At 60.9% G+C, this 21,846-nt stretch overlaps 5 protein-coding genes across 5 annotated transcripts; 3 read left to right on the top strand and 2 right to left on the bottom strand.

Moving 5' to 3' along the window:
- Window positions 1-308: 308 nt before the first annotated feature.
- On the top strand, window positions 309-3,687 carry vps16 (Vacuolar protein sorting-associated protein 16). Its single transcript, XM_047983891.1, has 5 exons — window positions 309-904; window positions 964-1,460; window positions 1,537-2,779; window positions 2,832-2,913; window positions 2,978-3,687. Exons 1-5 carry the CDS (start codon window positions 495-497, stop codon window positions 3,230-3,232), a joined length of 2,487 nt encoding a protein of 828 aa, XP_047839863.1. The 5' UTR covers window positions 309-494; the 3' UTR covers window positions 3,233-3,687.
- Window positions 3,688-8,483: 4,796 nt separating this feature from the next.
- Window positions 8,484-12,903, top strand: JDV02_002817 (uncharacterized protein). Its single transcript, XM_047983890.1, has 3 exons — window positions 8,484-11,469; window positions 11,530-11,635; window positions 11,698-12,903. The coding sequence occupies exons 1-3, from the start codon at window positions 10,394-10,396 to the stop codon at window positions 12,298-12,300; spliced, it is 1,785 nt and encodes a 594-aa protein (XP_047839862.1). The 5' UTR covers window positions 8,484-10,393; the 3' UTR covers window positions 12,301-12,903.
- A 312-nt stretch (window positions 12,904-13,215) lies between these two features.
- Window positions 13,216-15,408, top strand: MAS2 (Mitochondrial processing peptidase). The gene is made up of 2 exons (XM_047983889.1): window positions 13,216-13,420; window positions 13,504-15,408. Exons 1-2 carry the CDS (start codon window positions 13,286-13,288, stop codon window positions 15,133-15,135), a joined length of 1,767 nt encoding a protein of 588 aa, XP_047839861.1. The 5' UTR covers window positions 13,216-13,285; the 3' UTR covers window positions 15,136-15,408.
- A 527-nt stretch (window positions 15,409-15,935) lies between these two features.
- Window positions 15,936-19,406, bottom strand: JDV02_002815 (uncharacterized protein). The gene is made up of 3 exons (XM_047983888.1): window positions 18,934-19,406; window positions 17,016-18,857; window positions 15,936-16,934 (listed from the first exon to the last, which is right to left on the bottom strand). The coding sequence occupies exons 1-3, from the start codon at window positions 19,153-19,155 to the stop codon at window positions 16,317-16,319; spliced, it is 2,682 nt and encodes an 893-aa protein (XP_047839860.1). The 5' UTR covers window positions 19,156-19,406; the 3' UTR covers window positions 15,936-16,316.
- Window positions 19,407-20,194: 788 nt separating this feature from the next.
- On the bottom strand, window positions 20,195-21,543 carry JDV02_002814 (uncharacterized protein; the record flags this gene model as incomplete). Its single annotated transcript, XM_047983887.1, has 2 exons — window positions 20,195-20,697; window positions 20,793-21,543. The coding sequence occupies 2 exons, from the start codon at window positions 21,541-21,543 to the stop codon at window positions 20,195-20,197; spliced, it is 1,254 nt and encodes a 417-aa protein (XP_047839859.1).
- Between the last annotated feature and the right edge of the window lie 303 nt (window positions 21,544-21,846).

Raw genomic sequence — 21,846 nt, 5'->3', positions numbered from 1 at the left:
CTGAAAGGATGGATCCATTGTCGCTGATGTCGAAGTCGGCGGGGTGGGGGGCCGGCAATGGCGGGGCACTCTGCCCACCCCGGCAGTACCTAAGTACATAACTATAGGCTATGTGGCGGTGGTTGATGAGGCGCTTTCAGGCCATCGATGAGGTGGTGAGTCGAGGTCCCAATGGATCCCAGTTGGCCTGCAACCTGCAGCAGGAGTGGAATTAGCCGACAAATAGCCCCGCTGTGCAACACCCCAGCGGGCGTCACCTCACCCGACACTGCCCTGACGCTGGCCCGTGGATGCAGCTGCAGCTGCCTGAGCTCGGAGCGCCTCCGCTGACGCAAGTCGTCGATCGCAGCCGACCTCACTCACTCCACCCGTCACACATCAACGGAACGCGCCAGCTCACCTCAGCTCAGCGCTCGCCCTCGGCGCACCGCACCTCACCGCACCACCTGGGAACTCCCGACACGCTCATGAGACAATGATATGACGCATACGTGATGGACACCCTACACGCGCGCGCCGACTGGGAGAGCGTGGGGGACAGGTGGTTTCGCAAGACGCAGCAGTACACCAAGGTCTTTGACCAAGACCTGGACCTCGACAACTACGTCGTCGCCGGCGCGCCGTACGCGGGGGCCCTCGCCCTGTGGCGCGACGAGACCAAGATACTGGCCCACCAGCCGGGGGCTTCGTCCAAGCCATCGATTGACATTTACAGCCTCGCCGGCAAGAAGATCCGCGCCATCCCCTGGGACCGCGGCGCCGTCAAGGGGCTGGGGTGGTCCGACGACGAGTCGCTGCTCGTGGTCACCGCGGACGGCAATGTGCGATGCTACGACTTGCAGGGCGATTTCAGCAGTTTCTCTTTGGGCCACGGCGCGGATAACTATGGCGTCGAGTCGTGTCGGTATGATCTCCGAGCCCCCCATTACCGTAGCCGCAGTGTGCTCACTGTGTTCTCCTCAGGTTCTACAACAATGGCATGGTCGCGCTGCTAGGAAACAACACCTTCGTCACCGTCTCGTCCTATGCGGAGCCGCGGCCGAGGCCGCTGGCCAAGGCTCCCGAGGGGGAGATCCATTCGTGGGCCATTATCTCGCCGGACCACACCCTGTCGCGCTCTGTCGAGTTGCTGCTCAGCCTGGGGTCGACCGTCTTCATCCTCGATGCCGTGGACTGCGAGGACCGCATGGTCGACTTTGGGCCGTTTACCCACATCAGCGTGTCTCCGGACGGACGGTACGCGAATCTGTACGGCGTCAACGGCCAGGCCCGCGTCATTTCCAGCGATTTCCAGGACATCCTCTTTGTACACGACTCGGACTCGCGAACGCCTCCCAAGTATGTGGAATGGTGTGGCAGCGATGCGCTCATTGCGTGGGAAGACGAGGTGCACATTATTGGCCCGGGCAATCAGTCGTCCTCGTACATTTACGACAGCACTCGGGTGCATGTTGTGTCAGGTTCGTCTTCCGGCCATCGGCTCATCCAGGAGCCCTTGCACTGTCATTGTACTAGATTGCTAACGCTTGTTTACAGAATATGACGGCGCTCGGCTTATTACGAATGACTATTGCGAGTTCCTGGAACGGGTGCCAGATGACACGCTCCAGGTGTTTGGACACGCGTCGGAGTCCTCGCCTGCATCCATTCTCCTCGACGCCGTAGGCCAGCTCGAGATAGAGTCGCCCAAAGCCGACGACTATATTCAGCTCATCCGGCCAAACCTGACCGAGGCCGTCGATACCTGTGTGAACGCGGCGGGCCGCGAGTTTGACACCAAATGGCAGAAACGGCTCCTCAAGGCGGCGTCGTTCGGCAAATCTGTGCTGGATATCTACAACAGCGACGACTTTGTTGACATGTGTGAGACTCTGCGGGTGCTGAACGCCGTTAGAGATCATCAAGTCGGCATGCCGCTGTCCTTTGAACAGTACCATCGACTTACGCCGGAGAAGTTGGTTCAGCGTCTGCTCAACCGTCATGACTACCTACTTGCTCTCAAGATTGCAGGTTATCTCAAGCTGCCGTCGGACCGCATCTATGTACACTGGGCGTGCAGCAAGGTCCGCATTGGAGACGAGGATGACGACACGATTTGTCGCGTGGTAGTGGACAGGCTGTCTGGCAAGCCAGGCATCTCGTTTGAAGAAATCGCCCGAGCCGCGTATCATGAGGGTCGGGGCCGCCTGGCCACGGAGCTGCTCAACCACGAGCCCCGGGGCGGGAGGCAAGTGCCCTTACTCCTCGACATGGAAGAAGACGAGCTCGCACTGGACAAATCCATAGAGAGCGGAGACACAGACCTTGTCTTATACGTGCTGCTCAAGTTGAAGAAGAAGCTGCCGCTGGCTGCTTTCTTCCGGGTCATCAATGCCCGGCCGACGGCCACAGCTATGGTGGAGGCGTCGGCGATTCAAGAGGCGGACAATACGCTACTGAAAGATTTGTATTACCAAGATGACCGCCGGGTAGATGGAGCCCTCGTCTTCATTCGGGAGTCGCTCAACCAGCCCGACGCGCGCACTGCCTCTGACAAGCTGGCTCTGGCGGCAAAGCTCCTCGCCGATACCAAGGAGGCGAACCTGGAGCTCCATGCGCTCAACCAGACGACGATGCTGCTCCGACTACAGGCGGCTTTTGACCGAGACTTGACAGACACATTCAGTGGCCTCAGCGTTGATGAGACCTTGTTCAAGCTGATCCGGCTCGGGTACAACAGCCAGGCGAAGAAGATACAGAACGACTTCAAGGTGCCAGAAAAGGTGGCCTGGTGGATACGGTACGTGGTGACCGTTCCCGAGTCCATACGTGAGCGCGACTAATCAACGCAGTTTGCGGGCGCTGGTGGCAAAGCGGGAGTGGAACGAGATCGAGGACACGTCCAAGCAGAGGAAAAGCCCCATCGGCTGGGAGGTAAGTCTCAAGAGACGGCTCGGTCGGTCGGTGACGACTTGGGACTCTGGCTAACGCACAGCAGCCCTTCTTCAACCTGACGCTCCAAGCGGGCAACCCGCGGCTGGCGGCTGTCTTCATACCCAAGTGCACTGGCCTGGAGCCCGGGGAGACAATCATCATGTACGAAAAGTGCGGAATGCGGGTGCGCGCCGCGGAAGAGGCGGTGCGGCTCAGGGATCAAGGGGCGTGGCAGCGGCTGCTCGAGGCGGCGGGGAGGGGCTCACAGGAGGGGCGAGAGATTGAGCGCCTGGGCGCGACGGTGTTTTCAAAGAAGTAGGGCATGAGTGGGTAGACATCGGGATGACAGCAAAGGGGGGCGGTCGGTCGGTCCGGGTGGAGAAGAGTCTCCGTGCCAGACGACACGGAGCGTGGGTTCGGGTCGGGACGGTCGAAGAGCCATGGAGCCCGGCCGGCTAGCAGAACAGTGGCAGATTGGCCTGCAGCAGACAAGACAGGTACATACTTTGCTCTTGGGCAGCATTCGCCTTCTGTCACGAATGCGTGTCCTTTGCACTCCCATTTTGAAAGCATTCGCGCATCCCCATCCCCGCCCTGTCTGTGAGGTATACTCCAACCGCACCTATTCAAGGGTTGCGTCCCATTAGTGGTGAGGAAACCGGGCAAGTGACACGTTCTGGAGGGGAAGGGAAGCCTGATTCTACAATTCATGTGGGAAGCGTGCATGACTGGTGGCGGCGGCGGCATTGAAGGTGCGCATGCACACTAGGAGCAACTGCGGGTGGGGGGGCGCACTTACACGGCCGGCAGAGCCTCGCTCCCCCACTGCTCGAGCGAGTCCAGCGAGGCGCGGGTAAAGTGCAAGAGGGGAGCGAGGCGCCGCACGCACGTGCGGGTGTAGGCAGGCAGATGCAGGTGCGCGCGTGGGTGGCTGGCCTGGCGCGTGCGCGTGCGCGTGCCGCAGACATGGATGGTGTAGTGTGGGATGAATGATGGAGTTTTCTTGTTCCAGGCAAGGTCGGTGCGGACCATGTGACTGACGGAAGGGGAAGAGATGTGCGAAGTAGTTTGGTGTGCGGATATGTTTATTGAAGCTTTGATATTTGGGAGATAGTGGCATGGGAGTTGTTAGAGGGATGGTCAGGTGAGCTTCATGTTAGTAGTTGGTGACTGAGCGGGTGAGCAGAGTGTAAAATAAGTGATTGTTACGTATATCGTAGTCGGAGCGGGAGCGAGGGCCTCTCGTGCTGGTGGAGTTTTGGTCGATGAAAGGGCACGCACGGTATTGAATCAGCCTCAGATGGGGAAAATAACTGCGAAATCCCGTGCGTGCGCTTGGCAGTTTGGAATACACCTCGTTAGGTACTGGGTCGAAACTACGGACCTAGTACTACTTCGTACTACAGGTACTCATACACGAGAGGGAGCTGTTGCACGTTTTGACTGCTGTCTAGTAGGTGGACGAAACAAGACCCGTCGCCAGGTCGCCGGTGCTGCTGCCTGGCCTGCTGACTGCTGAGTAGATGGGTACGAAGGTATGTAACTACCGAGTGTACTATACCAAGCAGGTGAGCTTGCTTGCTGAAGAAAGAGCAGGGTTCAGCCGGCTGATGAGATGACGAGAGCATATGCAGGTATGCAGGTAATGTTTGGTGGCGAACTGCTAGTACTTCGTAGAGCAAGCACAGTGTCTCACCTCAGGCGTCAGGTTTTGCGAGGGGGTTTCAGCCTGACGCTGCTTGGGTCCTTTTGGCGTGTTCTGCTAACGTAACTTGAGTGTCCATGGCAGCTGAACCCATTTTCCACGAGGGCCAGCCAACTTGTTGCAAGCAAGGGATGAAGAATGACAGTGCGGGGCGGGAGGGTTTACGAGTGCATGCCATGTCGTTGCTAAATATACGGATACACGGCGGACGGACGGATGGGGGTTCTTCGCTTGAGCGGGTCAAAAAAGCAAAGCTTCTTGGGCACGATGATGTCGCACTCCGGGCGGGCCCGCTGTGGGCGATGTGTCTTGAGAGTGCAAAAGTGATGCTGACAGGTTTGACAGTCTTGGTAGGTGCCGAGGTGAGACGGTGGTTGCGTTTGCCGCGTGCGCAGATGCAGAGAAAGGTGCAGGTGCGTGCCGGTCGGCTGGCGACGAAGTACCGACCTAGGGGAGGAAACAGAGACGAGAGAGAGGGGCAGGAGGGGTCTCCGCTGGCTGCATCGTGTCGTGCCGCGCGAGAGGGCGTGCCCGACGACGGATGCCAGCATGGAATGGGGATGGTGATGGGACAGGTCGCCGTGGCAGCTATCGACGGCTGCGCGCACACCACGGGGGAATCGTTGCGGCACGGATAGCGGCCCTTATCAACATAAGGTAGGTTATAAGCTTAACCCCTAGGAAGAAGGGAGCCTCCTGGGCAGGGTAATAAGCTGAGGCGGAAAGCGGCTTACACGGAGCGCTTGCGATGCAGCAGCAGCGGGAGGGAGCTTGCTCCTCCGACACCAATCTGGGATCCCGGAGAGCATCTATCCACCTGTCGCGCGCTGTGTCATGTCTGTACTGCCTTACACTCACCTTAGGTACTAACTTAGGTACCTTAGGTACTAGGCATCTACGAAGTACCTACTTATCCATGACACCATCCACGCGTTCAGGGACGGACGTACAGGTGTAGTGGATCGCACGCCTTTGCTTTCATATCAACGGGCTCATCGTGTTCATCATCTTCGCCCCATTCACAGCCCGTCATGAAGAACGTAGGTACGCAAGTGTCGAAAATACAAGGTGCGCGCTCGCCTTGGTACTTCGTACACGCACGCACAAAGAGGAGGAGAGAAGAAGACGAAGAAAACTACTAACAAAACTGAGCAGCAGCTTCAACGCCCGTAATTTATCGCGCCCCCGATGTTGAGCGCCCTTTTTTTTTTTTTTTGGTTCCGTCTTTGATTTGGAAGAGGCTACCGAGATGCGCGTGCGGTCCTCACTCGGCCCGCATACCTACTTACAAACCTTGCGCATGCACGCGGCGCTCGATGGGGCTGTCGCTGGACTGAGTTCTCCAAACTGTCCAGCTGGTCTCGACGTCGCCGGGAACGACCTAACTACTAAGCTAGTGCCGCCCCGCCAACCGCCGCCACAGCCAACGCTTATTAGGTACTGAGTTACCAAGGTATCGTTGACGGGCGCCGGTGGCGGGAGCCGAGCAGCGGCACGGTAGCGCAGGTCCTCCGTCGACTGTAATAACCTCAAGTTGCACGCCTGCTGAATGATGGCCGCATTCGATGCTTACATTCAATGTGTACGGCCCGCCGCCACCACCTCGACTGTGTGTGTGGCCCCGCCGCCGCCGCCGCCGTGAGCATCCACGGATCGATCTCATCATCACTCTCAACCAAGGCACGGCAAAGACAGGATGCTCCTCCTGCATGTCCCGCATCCGAGACAACTCTTGATTTTTTTTTTGGCTCCAAAACATTCCTTCCACGGGCACCAACTCGAATGGGCCCGGCTCTATATTAAGCTTTCGTGTGAGAAACCGAACCAACGGGGCTGGACTCACGACGTGCAAAGCACTACGTACTACGCATGAACCTGTTGTTGTCCGTAGTGGGGTGCGAGCTGAACGGCAAGGCGACCCGTCCCCAAGGTCTTGGATCATTCATGTCCGTCTACGTAAATTCCTTTTTGCTGCTTGTCGTCGACCCGCTTCCCTGCAGGCAGCCGTCTTTCGACCTCCCGGGGGAGCCCTCGTCTGATGTGACAACTACGGCTGCCCCTCCTGCTGGTACGTACGCTACTGTAGAGGACCGTATGGACGTGTCTGCTGTCTGTGTGTGTGTGTGCTCGGATGTGCGTATATGTACAATGAACGTGCTGGATGCGTGGTCGCGTTCGCATGAGTCGAGCACATGCCCACCCATGTGCGTGCGGGGCCGCCACTATGCGCATTGAGGATGAAAGAGAGAGTCCGTGTTGGTTGTCGCCGGCCCCTCTTGCCGCAACGACGGCGTGCAACAAGACGCATCGAGGGCAGTCATGGCAGCCATGGCAGCTTGACGAGGGCGCGCGCCGCCAGTGACCTTGGGCGATCATGGCCGGTCTGTTGGTGGGCCAGCTCGGTGCAGTTCATGACCCGCCGACGAGGGCCACATCTCTCTCTCTCTCTCACACAAACATACACCACTCTCCATCTGGCTCTCTTTTTTGCCTGCGCCAGCTCTCCCAAGCTTGCATCGTCGGGGAAACGACACACGAGCGAACACACCGCACAGATTGCCGCCAGTTGTCCTAAATTAGGAGAGCAGGAATGCAGTTAGAGGGGGGGATTTGGGCGGCGGACGCTACCAGGGAGGAGAGGGGGTGGAGGGGACTAGGCCATATGAGCCATCAGATTCTAGATGCGAACGTCAAATCTTGAAGCGACGGACGGGCAGCAGCCCGCCGCTGCTGCTGTCGCCGCCGCTGCCAGTAATAACCAGCAACATACCATGCCAAATTCGCAGCGATTGTGTTAGCAGTTAGGTCCGTCGTACTCCAGGTAGCGCGGCCGTCGATGGAGGCCTGGACCTTTGGGATGCGTCCACTCCGTAGTTCGTCATCCATGAAGAGGGGCGGGCGGGCACAGGGCAGACAGAGCTCGGTCGATTCCGACTCCACTTTGGATCCTCGATCGCTAGTTGTGGTGGTAGTTGCTGCAGCTGAGAGAGCGGACTCAATGGAGTGGAACAGTTCCGATGCAGATCCAACCTAGGCGGGCGCGCGCCCGCGTGCTGCCAAGTTTGTACCAAGTTTAGCAAACCTTGCAGGCATAAGGTTAGTACTCAGTTAGTTGTTAGCAGAGACACGTAGTGCGTGGTAGCGACGGTCCGCCTGTGAGGTGTGCTACTACCTACTAGACTGCTCCAGCTGGGCTGGGCTGGGGATGCCTTGGCCGCGCGCGTGGACGCCAGCGCCGTCCCGAGACCGATCCCGTGGCGAGCACACCAGACAGACCACCAGACCGTCCCGGCTCAACGGTAGTACTAACGTACAGGCATCTAATAATACGGTACGTAGCCAAGTAGCCACCTGTGGTATAGACACCATCCATTTGCACCATGCCAGGCCTCTGACTTGGGTTACCTGAGTACCTTACTTGGTTGATACCTTAGTAGTACCTGTATGTTGACGTGTACCTAGGTACCTAGGTATCATGGTAGTGCCCCTCTCATCAGCCCGCGCAGCCAGTGGAGGTAGTTTGCTGCAAGTGCAATGGACAAGCTCTCTCGCCTGCCCAGGCCAGGCCAGGCCAGGCCACCCGACCCCTGGGCACATCCCCCCCCCCCGGCTGCTGCCCTGCCCTGCCCTGCCCTGCCCTGCCCTGCCCTGCCCTGCAGTGCACTGCGCTGCACTACCTTGCACTGCACCACAGGCCACCACCCACACCCGCTCCACCCCATACACCACCTACTGCTTTAGTATCGAAACGAGGCAAGGAAGTTAACCACCAGAAGCCCGCCAGCCTGGCTACGTTATTAGTAGAGATTCATGGACGGACTGGGCGCTCCGCTCACCTGGCCTGGAATCGTCAGTCCGAACGGCACAACACCCGACCACCCCAAGCAACATCCCCGTTAGGCCACGCTCGTGAGTGGTGGTGGCCTGCGCTTCCCCCCCCCCCGACGTAACTCTGCTCCTCGTGCTGCTCCTTGCCACAAAACCCTGGCCAAACCCTCTTCCACCCCCCCCCCCCCCCTTTTTCTCATCGTCGACGGAACGTTCAACTTCCCAGAAAGCCAAGCCAAGCCGCCCCCCCTACTAAACTACCTTACCCTCCCCCCTTCCCCCAGTCCCCCAGTGTCCCCACACGCGCGAACGAGTGCGTCGTCGAACGGGCCGTTATTAGGTTGCTCGATCCGTACTACGACACCACCCACCACCACCACTACCAGCGCCGCGCTGGCTCCAGCACCACCAGCAAGCACCAGCACACGCACCACCGCCGCCGACGCCGCCACAACCACCACTACCAACACCACCACCAACGAAGAAGGGCTTCTCTCCCGCTCACTCTTGTCCGGGAGACAGATCCCTTTCCACTCCTCTACCTTTTTTTCTTTCGCACTGTCGCGTCCGTACAACGAATCCTGCCATCCCATCCATTCATCCATCCGAGCGCCGCCGTCGTCGTCCCTGCGCGAGCGTTTTGGTCCTTCGGTCCGCCGCCAGAGCTACCCGCCACCCCGCGTCTCGTCTCGGTCACACAGCAGTTCGTGTGGTTACGCTCGCGGGGCGCACTCCGTCCATCGATAGGTCTGCTCCTCCGCCGTTGCCGGACCTGCTGTTGCGCCCGCGGTGCGTTGCGTGTTTTTTTTTCTCCTTCTTCTCTCCGTGCGTCCGGCGAGCGCCGTAAGTTACAGCGCTGCTGCTTCTGCTGCTGCACCCCCGTGAGAGGGCAGAGACAGGGCAGAGGGCACAGAGAAAGAGAGAGCGAGAGATCGAAGGACACAGACGCCGAAACCGGGGAAAGCCGAGCGTCCTCGGCACCCCGGCCGATCGCTGCGACGTCAATTCATTCAAAGCTCGAGTACTTGAGGGAGGAGCCCGAGCGAGCGGACAGACAGACAGACAGACACCGCCTGGCCCAACGACTGAAACCTGCGAGCAGCAGCAGCATCAGGTGCTTTTCCTCGGTTGACGGACGGGTCGAGCCTCGCCTCGCCTCGCCTCAGACAGTGGCCGCCCCCTTTCTCGTCGCAGACTGCCGACTCTCTCGCCCGCCCGCTGGTTGGCATTTTTCAGCTTTATCGCATTTCAGCGTCCGCTGACGACGTCGCGGACAATCACTCGCTCGCTCACTCACGCAGGCACGCAAGCACGCGCTCCCACTCGCCAGCGCTCGCCGCATCCCTGCGCTGGACGGAGTCGAGGTCGACAGCGTCGCAGTTTCGGCGTCGATCGCCACAGCGCGCCAACGATCCATCACCTTTTTAACCCATCGGCCCCCCCCCCTCTCACCAGCCACCCCGTCGAGGACGGGAACCGAACAAGGTTCTGCGCACCGTCTTGCGCGCCCGTCACCGCCGACGCTGCTCGGTTCCTCGACCGAACCAACTCGCCCGCCCGGCGTGTGTTTCTGCTCTGTGGCCGCAACTGCTGCTGCTGCCGCCGCATTCTCCCCCGTCCATTGTCCAGGTAGGGACGCTGCGCTGTCGCCAGTGGAACCCTCTACCAATCGCCTACCCCAAACGCTCCTACTCTAGCACCCGGGCCTTGTGTCGAGCCGCAATTACCGCCCGGCAGAGCCAAGGAAAACGGGACAGTTCGTCGTACGACAAGCGCACAGGCGCCGTCGGCACATCTCACACACTCTCACACACACACTCACACACCCTCAGAAACCACTAACTAGCATTACTGGGGCCCAAAGGACAGACAGACGTCAGACCAAAAAAAAAATAAAGAGGCAAGACTAGGGCCATTGCGAGCGATCCTCCGCGGCGGACCCCAGCAATGTTTACACAGCCAGTGTCTTCGCCTCCCCCCGGCCCGCAGACTGCCTCGCCCGTCTCCCCAGGGCGGCCCAGCCGTCTGCGCGGCCTCAGCTACCTGCGCAACTACACGCACAACCACCTTTTGTCGCGTGACAGCAACTCCAACTCCAACTCCAACAACAGCTCACACGCCGCCCCCGCAGGCACAGGCACAGGCACGGGCACCCCCTCGCCGCCCACCCGCACCGGCAGTGCCCACGCTCACGCGCACGCGCACGGCGCAAGCCTCACCCGCTCCGTCAGCTACACGCCCTCGTCAACCACCACCACCACCCCCTCCGCACACGCCCACCCGACTGCGCCTGCCGCCGCCCATAACCTCAACCGCCTGACCCTCGTCAGCTCCAACCCCGATACCTCGTCGGCCCGCGCGAGAATTTCCTCCGCCACAAATCATCCCGAGTCCATCCCCGAGGCCACCGCCGTCGCCGCCCCCCCAGCGACCCCGCACGCCGCCGACGACCGCCAGCCCGCCATGCCTCACAACGCGACTGCGACGACGACGACGACGACGACGACGGCAACCATGACTGCGACGGGCGACGCTGCCGCCGCCGCGTCCGCCCCCAGCCCCGAAAACACCCCGTCGATACGATTCTCCGCGTACTACGACCCGCGCTCTACCCGTCCTTCGCTTTCCTTCCCGCCCATCTCCAGGACCCTGCCCAACGGCTCAGAGATTATCCGCGTCGGCCGCTACTCGGAGCGCGATGGTCAGGCCGCCAACATGGCCGGCAACCAACCATCGGCCGCCCCCGTCGGCTTCAAGAGCAAGGTCGTCAGCCGTCGCCACTGCGAGTTCTGGTGCGAGGACGGCAAGTGGTACATTCGCGACGTCAAGAGCTCGTCGGGCACGTTCCTCAACCACATCCGCCTCAGCCCGCCGTCACAGGAGAGCAAGGCATACCCCGTCAACGACGGTGACATTGTCCAGCTCGGCATCGACTTCAAAGGCGGCGAGGAGATGATTTTCCGATGCGTCAAGATGCGCCTCGAGCTCAACCGAGGCTGGCAGAACAAGCTCAACACCTTCAAGTGGGTGCACCGCGCCGTCTCCTGTTCCATTAGTTGTTTTCACTGACGCACCCTTTCCAGCGTTGCTGCGCACAAGCGGCTGCGCACAATGGCCACCAGCAACACCGCCGCGTCCGTGTCGAGCTCGAACTCGCAGGACTGCTCCATCTGCCTCAACTCCATTGCTGTAAGTCATCATGAGCGGATCCTACCCCACCCTCGAACACCGCAACTGAACTCCCGTCCTAGCCCTGCCAGTCACTCTTCGTGGCACCCTGCTCGCACACATGGCATTTCAAGTGCGTGCGGTCACTTTTGTCGTCGCCGCAGTATCCCATCTTTGTCTGTCCAAATTGCCGCGCCGGCGCCGACTTGGAGGCCGATGTCGAGGAGCCAGACGAGGAGTGGCAGCAGCTCGAGGATGGCGCCGAAGAAGAGGCAAAGCCCGAAGCGGCCAACGGGCAGCCTTCCGAGGCTACGCTGAAGGCCCCGCCCGTGCCGGCGGCCGAGCCAGATGCCATGGACACAACCATGGACGTCACCGTCAACCCCAACGCGGCCGACAGTCCCAGCGGGAGGTCCAACTTGCCGCACGAGCCGACGGAACCCGTGCCCATTCGCAACCCGGCGTCTGGAGCCGGGCGCGTGAACCAACTGCGCGAGACTCGGTCGCCGTCTCCGCAAACCAACGGAGAGGGGCCGATCACGCCGAGGAACAACGCAGGGCCCTGGGTGTTTGACGGCGGCGCCGGGCGGCGGGTGGCGGATCCGACGGCCGAGATGACGAGTCTGGACGCCGCGACGGAGATGGACCTCAGCGGGGGCGGCACGAGCGACGCCTCGAGCCACTGACGCGGGGCCACAATCATGACGATAAAGAGGTGGGAAATGCAATCTTACATGGTTCCAAGGGACGGCATAGCGAGCAGACTGTAGATACCATAGAGCGGCGTTGGCTTTTGGCTTGGCGGGCCGGCGCGCGGGTGCACGGCGTTGAGGGGGCATCATCGTGCGGGGGCTGGCCAAACCATCCATCATGGAGGCGAGCATGCGATCATGACTCGGCGTCTTTGCCACAGCATGGGGCGACAGTACCTAGGCATTGGCCTCGCGTGGCCTTTTGTTTGTTTCGACAGGGTGTGGCACGCATACATATATAATGAAATCGGGGCTCAGTGAAAAGCTGAGTGTGGTCCATGGCCGACTGCCTACCTGTATTGCAGAGCATACCTAGGTGTACAAGCATTGTCGCAACATGAGGTGATTGTGGTGGTGGTGTTGCTGGCTCATGTAGTTGGTGGTGTTTTGTGCGTGTGGGCTATACGGAGTTGGATGGCCTGGCGGTACGACAGTGGGAAAGTCCATCATCTTTCCGTGGCTGTCTGTACTCTGCACGCGGGATTTACGAGTCTACCCATCCAGTGAGTGATAAATGCAATGCCTCGCTCTATGGATCAACTCACGGTGTTGAATGGAATCCTTCCTTCGTACGCTGAGCCTCAAAAAGAGGGTATAAGGATGCGCAGTGGCTGCGGTAGTGCATGCTAATGACGGAGCGGGCGCGCCCATACAAGCCAATCGCTGCCTCACTAGTTATTTGGTCACCCGCTGGAGCCGTCGGTTCGGATTCCGGGCTCGGAATGATCCGACATGTCATGCCTATCGCCGAAGCCGCACAGCGTCTGGTCTGGTGTGGCGGTGCTCCACCCAATTTTTTGGTGCCAAGTTCAACGGCCCGTCATCGCCGCCGCCGCCGCCGTTCGCAACCTTTGTCCGCCCTCCCTCCCCACGGTCATCCACCATCCAACACATCGTCGTCGCAACAGCACAATCAGCCATGTTGCGACAATTATCCACGCGGCTGCAGCCCCGCGCGGCGGCCTCGTCGTGCGCGAGGTTGCTGCGGCCTAAGGGCGGGCTGAGCCTCCCGATGCGGTCCATGGCGACCGTCTCTGTCGAAGGCATCCCCAAGGTGAGCAACCCTTGACATCTAGGCCCTTGGCTCTTGTGGCCGTCCGTCCGCGGCTTGCTGACGCATGATCCCCGGGTGCGCAGGAACCGACCGAGCTGGATCAAATCACAACGCTGCCCAACGGCCTGCGCGTCGCCTCCGAAGCCCTCCCGGGCTCCTTCTCAGGCGTGGGCGTCTACGTCGAGGCCGGGTCGCGCTTCGAAAACGCCAGCCTGCGCGGCGTGTCGCACATCATGGACCGGCTGGCCTTCAAGTCGACGTCGCGGCACACAGCCGACGAGATGCTGGAGAAGGTCGAGGCGCTGGGCGGCAACATCCAGTGCGCGTCGTCCCGCGAGTCCATGATGTACCAGGCCGCCACCTTCAACAACGCCGTGCCCCAGACGGTCGAGCTCCTGGCCGAGACCATCCGCGACGCGAAGCTCACAGACGAAGAGGTCGCCGAGCAGATCGAGACGGCGCGCTACGAGATTGCCGAGATCTGGGGCAAGCCCGAGCTGATACTCCCCGAGCTGGTCCACACGGCCGCCTTCAAGGACAACACGCTGGGCAACCCGCTGCTGTGCCCCGAGGACCGCCTCGGCGCCATCGACAAGGCTACCGTCACGACGTACCGGGACCTGTTCTACCGGCCGGAGAGGATGGTGCTGGCGTTTGCGGGCGTCGATCATGGCGCCGCGGTGACGCTCGCCCAGCAGTTCTTCGGCGACATGAAGGCAAGCCCGCTGCCCGCCCTGTCAAGGACCGGCTCGGAGACGAGCATGTCTGCGGCATCCGACAGCGAGGCTTCCACGTCCACTGGCTCCCCGGCATCCTCATCCCCCTCGGCGTCGCCCCAGTCGCGCCCCTCCAAGCTCATCACCAAGATCCCCTTCTTCAAGAACATCTCCACTTCAGCGCCGCGCAACGCGGCCGTCATCGACACGCCTATAACAGACCTCATAGACGTACCGCAGCCGGCGCGCTACACGGGCGGCTTCCTATCGCTCCCAGCGCAGCCGCCATCGCTGACCGGCACCAACTTCACGCACATCCACCTCGCGTTCGAGGGCCTGCCCGTGGGCTCTGACGACATCTACGCGCTGGCAACGCTGCAGACGCTGCTCGGCGGCGGCGGGTCTTTCTCGGCCGGCGGGCCCGGCAAGGGCATGTACTCGCGCCTGTACACCAACGTGCTCAACCAGCACGGCTGGGTCGAGTCGTGCGTCGCCTTCAATCACTCGTACACGGACTCGGGCCTGTTCGGCATCTCAGCATCGTGCCTCCCCGGCCACACCCAGCACATGCTCGACGTCATGTGCCAGGAGCTGCGCGCCCTGACCCTCGAGACGGGCTTCTCGCGCCTGCAGGAGGGCGAGGTGGCCCGCGCCAAGAACCAGCTGCGCAGCAGCCTGCTCATGAACCTCGAGAGCCGCATGGTCGAGCTCGAGGACCTGGGCCGGAGCGTGCAGGTCCACGGCCGCAAGGTGCCCGTGCGCGACATGTGCGCCCGCATCGAGGACCTGACGGTCGCGGACCTGCGCCGCGTCGCCTCGGCCGTCGTCGGCGGGCGCGTCGGCGGCCTCAGCGGTGGCAGTGGCAGCGGCAGCGGCAGCGGCGCGCCCACCGTCGTGGTGCAGGAGGCGCAGGCGTACGGCCTGACGAGCCACGGCATGACCTGGGACCAGATCCAGGACCGCATCGACGGCTGGAAGCTCGGCCGGCAGTCTGCATGAGCGTCTGTTTTTTCCTTTTCCCGCATGACGGCCCGTTGTTTTTGTGCATAGACCGTGTGGAACGGCGGGGGCAAGTGGCTTGCGGTGCGCGCGCTCACACGGAGAGAGGGGGGGAGGCGTCGCTTGTATCATAGATGTAAAACTGTACGAAATCCGACACCCGACCGGGGAATCGGGGGCCATGTTTTGTTTTTTGTTTCCCATCCCTCACTCACACACAGAAAAACTGCATACGACATGAGAAGGACGAGCAGAGAGAGGGAATGAAGGATCGCAGCAAGCCGGCAGGCAGACAGACAGCGATGCAGGGAAAGAGAGGGGGGGGGGATCACCATTATCCCCGGGTGGCGGCGCCGGGGCTTATGCGTGCCTCCCTCGATGGGATGGGATATCCGTGCATGCATAGGGGGGGGATGCTAACTTGGGTTGATTGATGCATGTACTTTGCAGTACGGGATGAACATTTTGGTGCCTACCTACCTAGTACCTACTCTAAATACCTTACTCTACGTACCACTACCATCACCACTATTCTACTATCCTGCTGTTTTACTGTTCTACTGTTTTACTGCTTTGCTGTTTTGCTGTTACCATGGTGGTGATGGTGAGGGAGAGGGGGACTTGGCATTCTGGATAAGGGGGGTATTGCGGAGAGTGAGGGGGTATGTTCGTAGTGTTGTGGTGATTATTTATGATGGTGGTGGTGATGACCTTGACCGCGGTGGTGCTCATGATGCCCACGACGATGTTGGTGACGATGGCTCTTATCCTGCGCCATGTGTATGTGTGTGTGTGTGTGTGTGTGTGTGTGTGTGTGTGTATTGCTCTCTATAAGGTATTCTAAACATCATCGCTCGCTGATTGTGTGTGTATGTAATCCCAACACCAGACATTCCTCGACCCAAATCACACCAGAAAAAACAAAACAACAATTGTTGCCTCCTTTTAGATTCGCGTGGACCACGATGATGATATGATGATGACGCGCCTACGCCGCCACTGCGTATACGCCTTCCCTTCCCCCTTGGCCGTACAAGATAGTAGATGGGAGTGGTTGCGGAGGTGGTGGGGAGGTATGGTGAGGTGGAAATGCGGAGGGTAAAGAGGACAGGAGATGGATGTTGATCGGCGAAAGGGGGGGGAGGCACAGAGGAGAGAGGGAGAGACGATGCGCCCCCGGCTCACAGCTTGGAGCGCACCGCCTCAAGGCGGTACTTGACGTCCTTGAGGGCCTTGTTGGCGGGCCGCCAGTCGTCAAACTTGCGCAACAGCTCCTCCGTCTCGGCGTGCAGCTCGGTGCGCACAAAGTCCTCCTCGAGGACGCCGCGCATGATCCACGGCAGGACGTACGGGTTCGGGCTGGCGAGGAGGGGGGCCGTGGCCGCGTTGCTGCCTAGACTGCCTGCTCCTCCGCTTGCTGCCGTAGCTGGCGCACCCGCGCCGCCCTTGACCGACGACGACGAAGAAGACGAGACAGCGGCAGCTGCTGCTGCAGCGGCGGGGCGGCGCATCTCGCAGGGGGTGCCGGGCGCGACGGACGTGGTCTCGAGGGCGTGGGCGACGGCGAGGTCGTAAACGGCGGCGTCGTAGTAAAGGCGCGAGTGGCCCTCGCCCGAGTAGAGGCTGCCCGCGAGCGGGGCGGAGAGCTCACGCACGAGGCCGTGGTCCGAGACGCCGAGGTTGCGCAGCTTGAGGGCGAAGCCGACGAGATGGGCGATGAAATCTGGGGCGTGGACGCGCCCATCGATGAAGACGGCGCGGTAGATGTAGGGGTGGCTGGCGGGAGAGTAGACGGCCGACTGCCGGGCATGTTAGCATGCGTTGATCGAGAAGAGAGGGCGAAGGAGAGGCTCAGGATTGAAAAGGACAGCTAGGCTTACCTCCATGGGCACGAGCTGGTCGTCGATGCTCCCAATAAAGGTGATGCGCGCGCCGTAGTCGAGGACACGCTGCATGGCCGCCTCGAAGCGCTGCGAGTTGACGCTCAACGGGTTGCCAAAGTCCCACAGCTCCGCGGCCGAGCCCATGAGGATGCTAGACTTGTAGTCGGGAAAGGGCCCGAGGGCGACGCCGGCCATGGCGCAGACGCCGATGCGGGCGTTTGTCACGATGCCGAGGTCGATGAGCTTCTCGAGCAGCATGACGCTGACGGGAACGCCCTGAGAGTGGGAGGCGATGAGGATGAGGTCGGCGGCGCGTATGTGCTCGATCCAGTTGAGCAGCAGCTTCCACAGGTTGTCGACGCGGTCGCTGATGCGACCCTCGCCCTCGAGCGCCACCTTTTCGATCTCACAGTCCTCGCCGCCGCAGCCGTGCGCGTCGGCCCACCGCCGGATCGCGTCGGCGCACAGGCTGGCGAAGCGCAGCGACGTGCCCGTCGGTTGCCCGATCATGGGCCGCAGGTACGTCGCGGGGAAGAGGCCGTGGACGCCAATGGCGATGGCCTTACGGATCTTAGGCGGGTCTTTGACGCGGAAGACGTGGTTCGCGGCCGGCTGCGAGGTGCGCAGGAGGAAACTCTTGATCTGCGACAGGATGGACGGGTCCTCCTTCATCTGATATGTGCTGGTGAAGGACGGGAGGAGCAGATTGGGTGGGGTCTTGGGCGTCGACTCGGGTTCGGCGGTAACGGCCTTGGCTGCGTCCACCTTTGCTACGGCCTTCGTTTCCGTCTGAGGACGTACTGCAGGCTCTGCCGCGGCCTTGTCTGCGACGGAGCCATTGGGGGGCGTCGGCGTCGGCGACTCTGTGTCCATGGACGCGGGCCTGGCTCTCTTGCCGCGCCGCCATGTCGACCTACCCTCCCTGGCCTTGACGTCTGCCTTGGAAGGCTTAGCCGGCGGGCTCGAGACATCGCCCTCGGCCATCGGCGTGGGGTGTGCCTCGGAGCCTTCTCCCATCACGGCGATCTCGCCGGACTCTGGGTCAGGTTGCTTGCCGCCCTTGTTGGGGGAGTCTCTTGACCAAAACGCCCAGGTCGAGCCGGCTTTCGGCGCCGGCTCAGCCTCCGGCTTCGGTGGAGGAGGGGCGTCTTCCATGACAACGTCCTCGGGTTCCTTGGCTGTCGCGTCTGTATTGGAAGCCGGGTCCTGCTTCACCGAGGGGGTGGTGCTCGAGGCGCCCAGGAACCCGAACCACGATGACGATGGCGGCGGCGGTTCGCTCTGTGGAGGGTCTGCGGACGGCTGGTCCGCCGCCGTCTGTACGGGAGGTGTGCTCGGTCTGGCCTCGTCGGCCGCATCGTCGGGCGGTGCGGGTGATTTTGTCATTTCGGTGTCTGATGCTGTGTTGGGCGTTCTTGACCACCACCCAAGCCAACTGCCAGATGATGCCGCCGCCGCCGCCGCTTTTTGCGGAGCTGCTGTGACGGCGGTCGTCTGCTGATCAGTCGGGTCTCGACTGCCGTCTTGTCTGTCGGCCGCTGCGGGCTTCAATTCGGACTGAACCTCCTGCTTCGGCTCGTCGTTTGCGTCTGCGAGGGCGTTGGTGGAGGTGGCGGACTCTGGCGGCGCGTCCTCGGGGACCTTGGAGAGTGACGAGGCGTGAGCGCTGCGCAGACTCGCCGTGTCGTCGCCCTTTTTGGGATCGAAACGACTCAGGTCGGGGGCTCCTCTGGAGCGGACGGTCCCTCCGAGAATGTTTTCTCTCGCGACAGATGTCGAAGCAGATGCCTTGTTGGGGGTGCGCGGCCACGATCCGTACCAGCTCTTTGCCTTGCGCAGCTGTCGAGGCGGCGGCGGGGTTGAGGGTCAGCGGGGACGACGACGACGATGATGCGTTCAAGAGTGGACTCCGTACCTCTTTATTATGATGGCCAACTTCCGGGTTCGACGCGGCGCTGGGGTCCGAGGGCAGCGGGTGCGGCATATGGGGCTCGCGGTGCTGGCCGAGGCCCGGCTCCGAGGCAGCTGAGGTCGCGGCCTGTGACGTAGCAATGTGCGGCGACACGGCCGTGGTCGGCAGACTGGCGGAGCTGACGGCTGCCGGGTTGGGGCGCTGTCTCTTTCGCGGGAGCATCATGCGGCGGCGGTGGTCGCGCGAAGGTGGTCGTGGCCGTGGTTATGGTTGGGGTCGTGGCGGCGGATGCGAGTGGTTCCATGGGAGGCGCGTCGGGGCGCCGCCACGTCATCCAACTCGCGTCGGTCGAGATGCGGTGGTGCTATGCCGAGGAGTGAGAGAATGTGATTTCTGTTGAGGTTCGAGCCAAGTCGCCTCCAGCTTTCATCACATGGCGCACGGGCGCTGGCCTACAGTGCGTACCTTACCTACCGTACATACAGGGCCGCTGGAGCACGAATGGATGACGGGCAGTGGCCCACGGGTGCCTGGAGGGGGCGCCTGGGATGGGTGCCCCGCCGCCTAAGAGCTAGTACCTAGGTTACTCAGTGGCACCCACTCCTCCACTGTCGGGTGCTGTATCCCGGGCATCGGGTCATGGATGGATCAATCACTGCCCGCCCTGGAATGGATGGGCTGGTGGGGGTGAGGCGCCCGCCAACCAACAAATCGGCGCCAGCGAATGATGGATCCCTGCCGTGGAGCGTGCCTGCTTGGAGGAGGAGCCAAAGGGCATGTAGGCGACCGGGGCCCCAAGCTTCCAAACGGCGACTGCCGAGGTTTTTCTACTTTACCTGAGCCATGAAATCTCAACATCAACCTATCATCTAACATAGGAGAGCCGCAGTCTCGTACCGTCCGCTGGCACTTCACCTCAATGCTCGCACCGTGAACCGAGTCATGTCAGTCAGGCACGAATGAAGAGAGTTCCCAACGCGCACAAACACAGCACAAGTCTTATTGCTAATTCCAAGTACCATCCTAACGTCTGTAACGTACATCATTGTCGAATCGAAGTTGGGTGCTTGACATACGACTGTTTCGCGCAGCGTACTCGTCTCCATTGTGCGCCGCCAGAGGCAATATACGGAGCAAGTTGCCATCTGACAGCAAAGGTGCGTCGCGATGCACCGCGCGCGCTGGCCCCGCGCTGCTCGACTCGTCGGTTCTGGCAAGAGCTCGATGCTCGCGCAGTGCCTCGCTTCGCCTCGCCGTTCTTGTCTCACAACTTGGGCGCAAAGCCCAGCCTCATGTTGCCCTCATCAAAGACAACCAACGACGACTTGAGCGCCACGTCTCCGTGGATGCTGAAGCCGCGCAAGGGACGGTTGCTCTGCAGGCCGCCATAGCACAATCTAACCCCCTCGAGCGTGCCGATAAAGCCATGGTCGAGATATTCGCCGGGAATCGTGACCATGGAACCCTCCACCTTGTACGCGAAATCAGGGAGCTTCGTGTCGCATGGAAAGAGATATGCCCACGACCACCAGTACAGTATCGCTCCTGGAATTGGAAGCCAGTATTGATCGACAATGTTCTCGGGCACATACATGAGCGTGGTGCCGGTGTCGACGATGGAGTCTACCTTCTGCTCATAGTACACTCCATCGATGACGTATCCCGGAGAGCTGAATCCCCAGAAGCCCTGGGTGTTGTTGACTGGGGTGTAGGTGATGGGGCCCTTGTGCTCCTTCTTGTCAATGAACCCAAAATTGTATGTCCCGTCTAAGCGAGAGCAAGCAGTCAGTCAGTCAGTCAGTCAGTCATCGAGCGCGACTCCAATCTTGGCACATCATCGACGCGAAGCGGGCGATACCTACTGGCGTGGTGGTTGAGGTTAGCTGTGAACAGCGACTGCTTGATATGCCCCTTTGCCGTGTCCAAAAAGGTGAGCTGTGGCTTGGGCCTAATCGTGTTGAGAGAGCTAAAGGCCAAGCCGAGCAATCCGTCACAGTCGGGTGTCTTAGTGAATTGCCTGCTGACCTCTTTGGCCGCCCCGACTGCCTGGCCCTTGATTCTCAAGCCGCCGATACTGACGTTGTCGATATAGACGTCCCCGCTGCTGCCGCTTTGATCGGCGTAGTGGATCTTCCAAGTAGCGCCCTCGAGCTTTTTGGCAGATTGACTCCTCTTTGGGTTATAGAGCCTCTGGCCGTTCACCTGGTCCGGAGGCAGCGCCGTGCTGAAGACCCACAGGTCGCTTGATCCAGTGTCAATGTCGAGCCGCAACTTTTGAGCCGGCGTGCCAATGTGCACCTCGGTGATGTACATGGAATCTTGGGCCAGGGGCTGGGTGGCGACATGTCCGGTCCATCTCTTGTCGTTGATCGTCGTCAACCTGTCGACCGTTTTGACCTTGGAGTGGGTCGCCGCCTCCCTGAGTTCGTCAGGGCTGGGCATGACCATGTTGAACTTGTTGAGCGTCCTCTGCAAGGCGGCGAACCCGTTCGTTTCCGCCTCAGTGTTGCGGACTACGGGCACTGAGAAGCCGCCCTGCGACTCTGCCGGGAGGGCGGCAGCGAGGCAGCCGGTGGCCACGAGGGCAGCGAGGAATGCACCAAATGTCTGCATGATGGATTGCAAGCGCGGGCAAAGCCGAACAATGAACTCGTGCCTTGGATGCTGCTCTACGACTAGACTATGCGGTCCTAGACGGCCCTGGCTGGCTTTATATGTCCGTCCGTCCATCATACTGGCAACGAACAGTAAACGCGAACTCTCGTACATGCTACATCAAAAGTCTGTATACGCGTCTAGTCAAGGTCGCAATGAGTAAGAACCGAAAAGTTATGCTTGTGCGCGATGCCGCACCACATCTGCTTTTTCAGAGTTTCCCCGCACCCAAGCGAACAAAGACGACCATTGCCGATAGGT

This window comes from Purpureocillium takamizusanense, chromosome 2 (genome assembly GCF_022605165.1).
Source record: "Purpureocillium takamizusanense chromosome 2, complete sequence".
Classification (NCBI taxonomy): domain Eukaryota; kingdom Fungi; phylum Ascomycota; class Sordariomycetes; order Hypocreales; family Ophiocordycipitaceae; genus Purpureocillium; species Purpureocillium takamizusanense.
The sequence above is the reverse complement of the archived record's forward strand: the minus strand, read 5'-3'. Positions and strand labels throughout refer to the sequence as shown.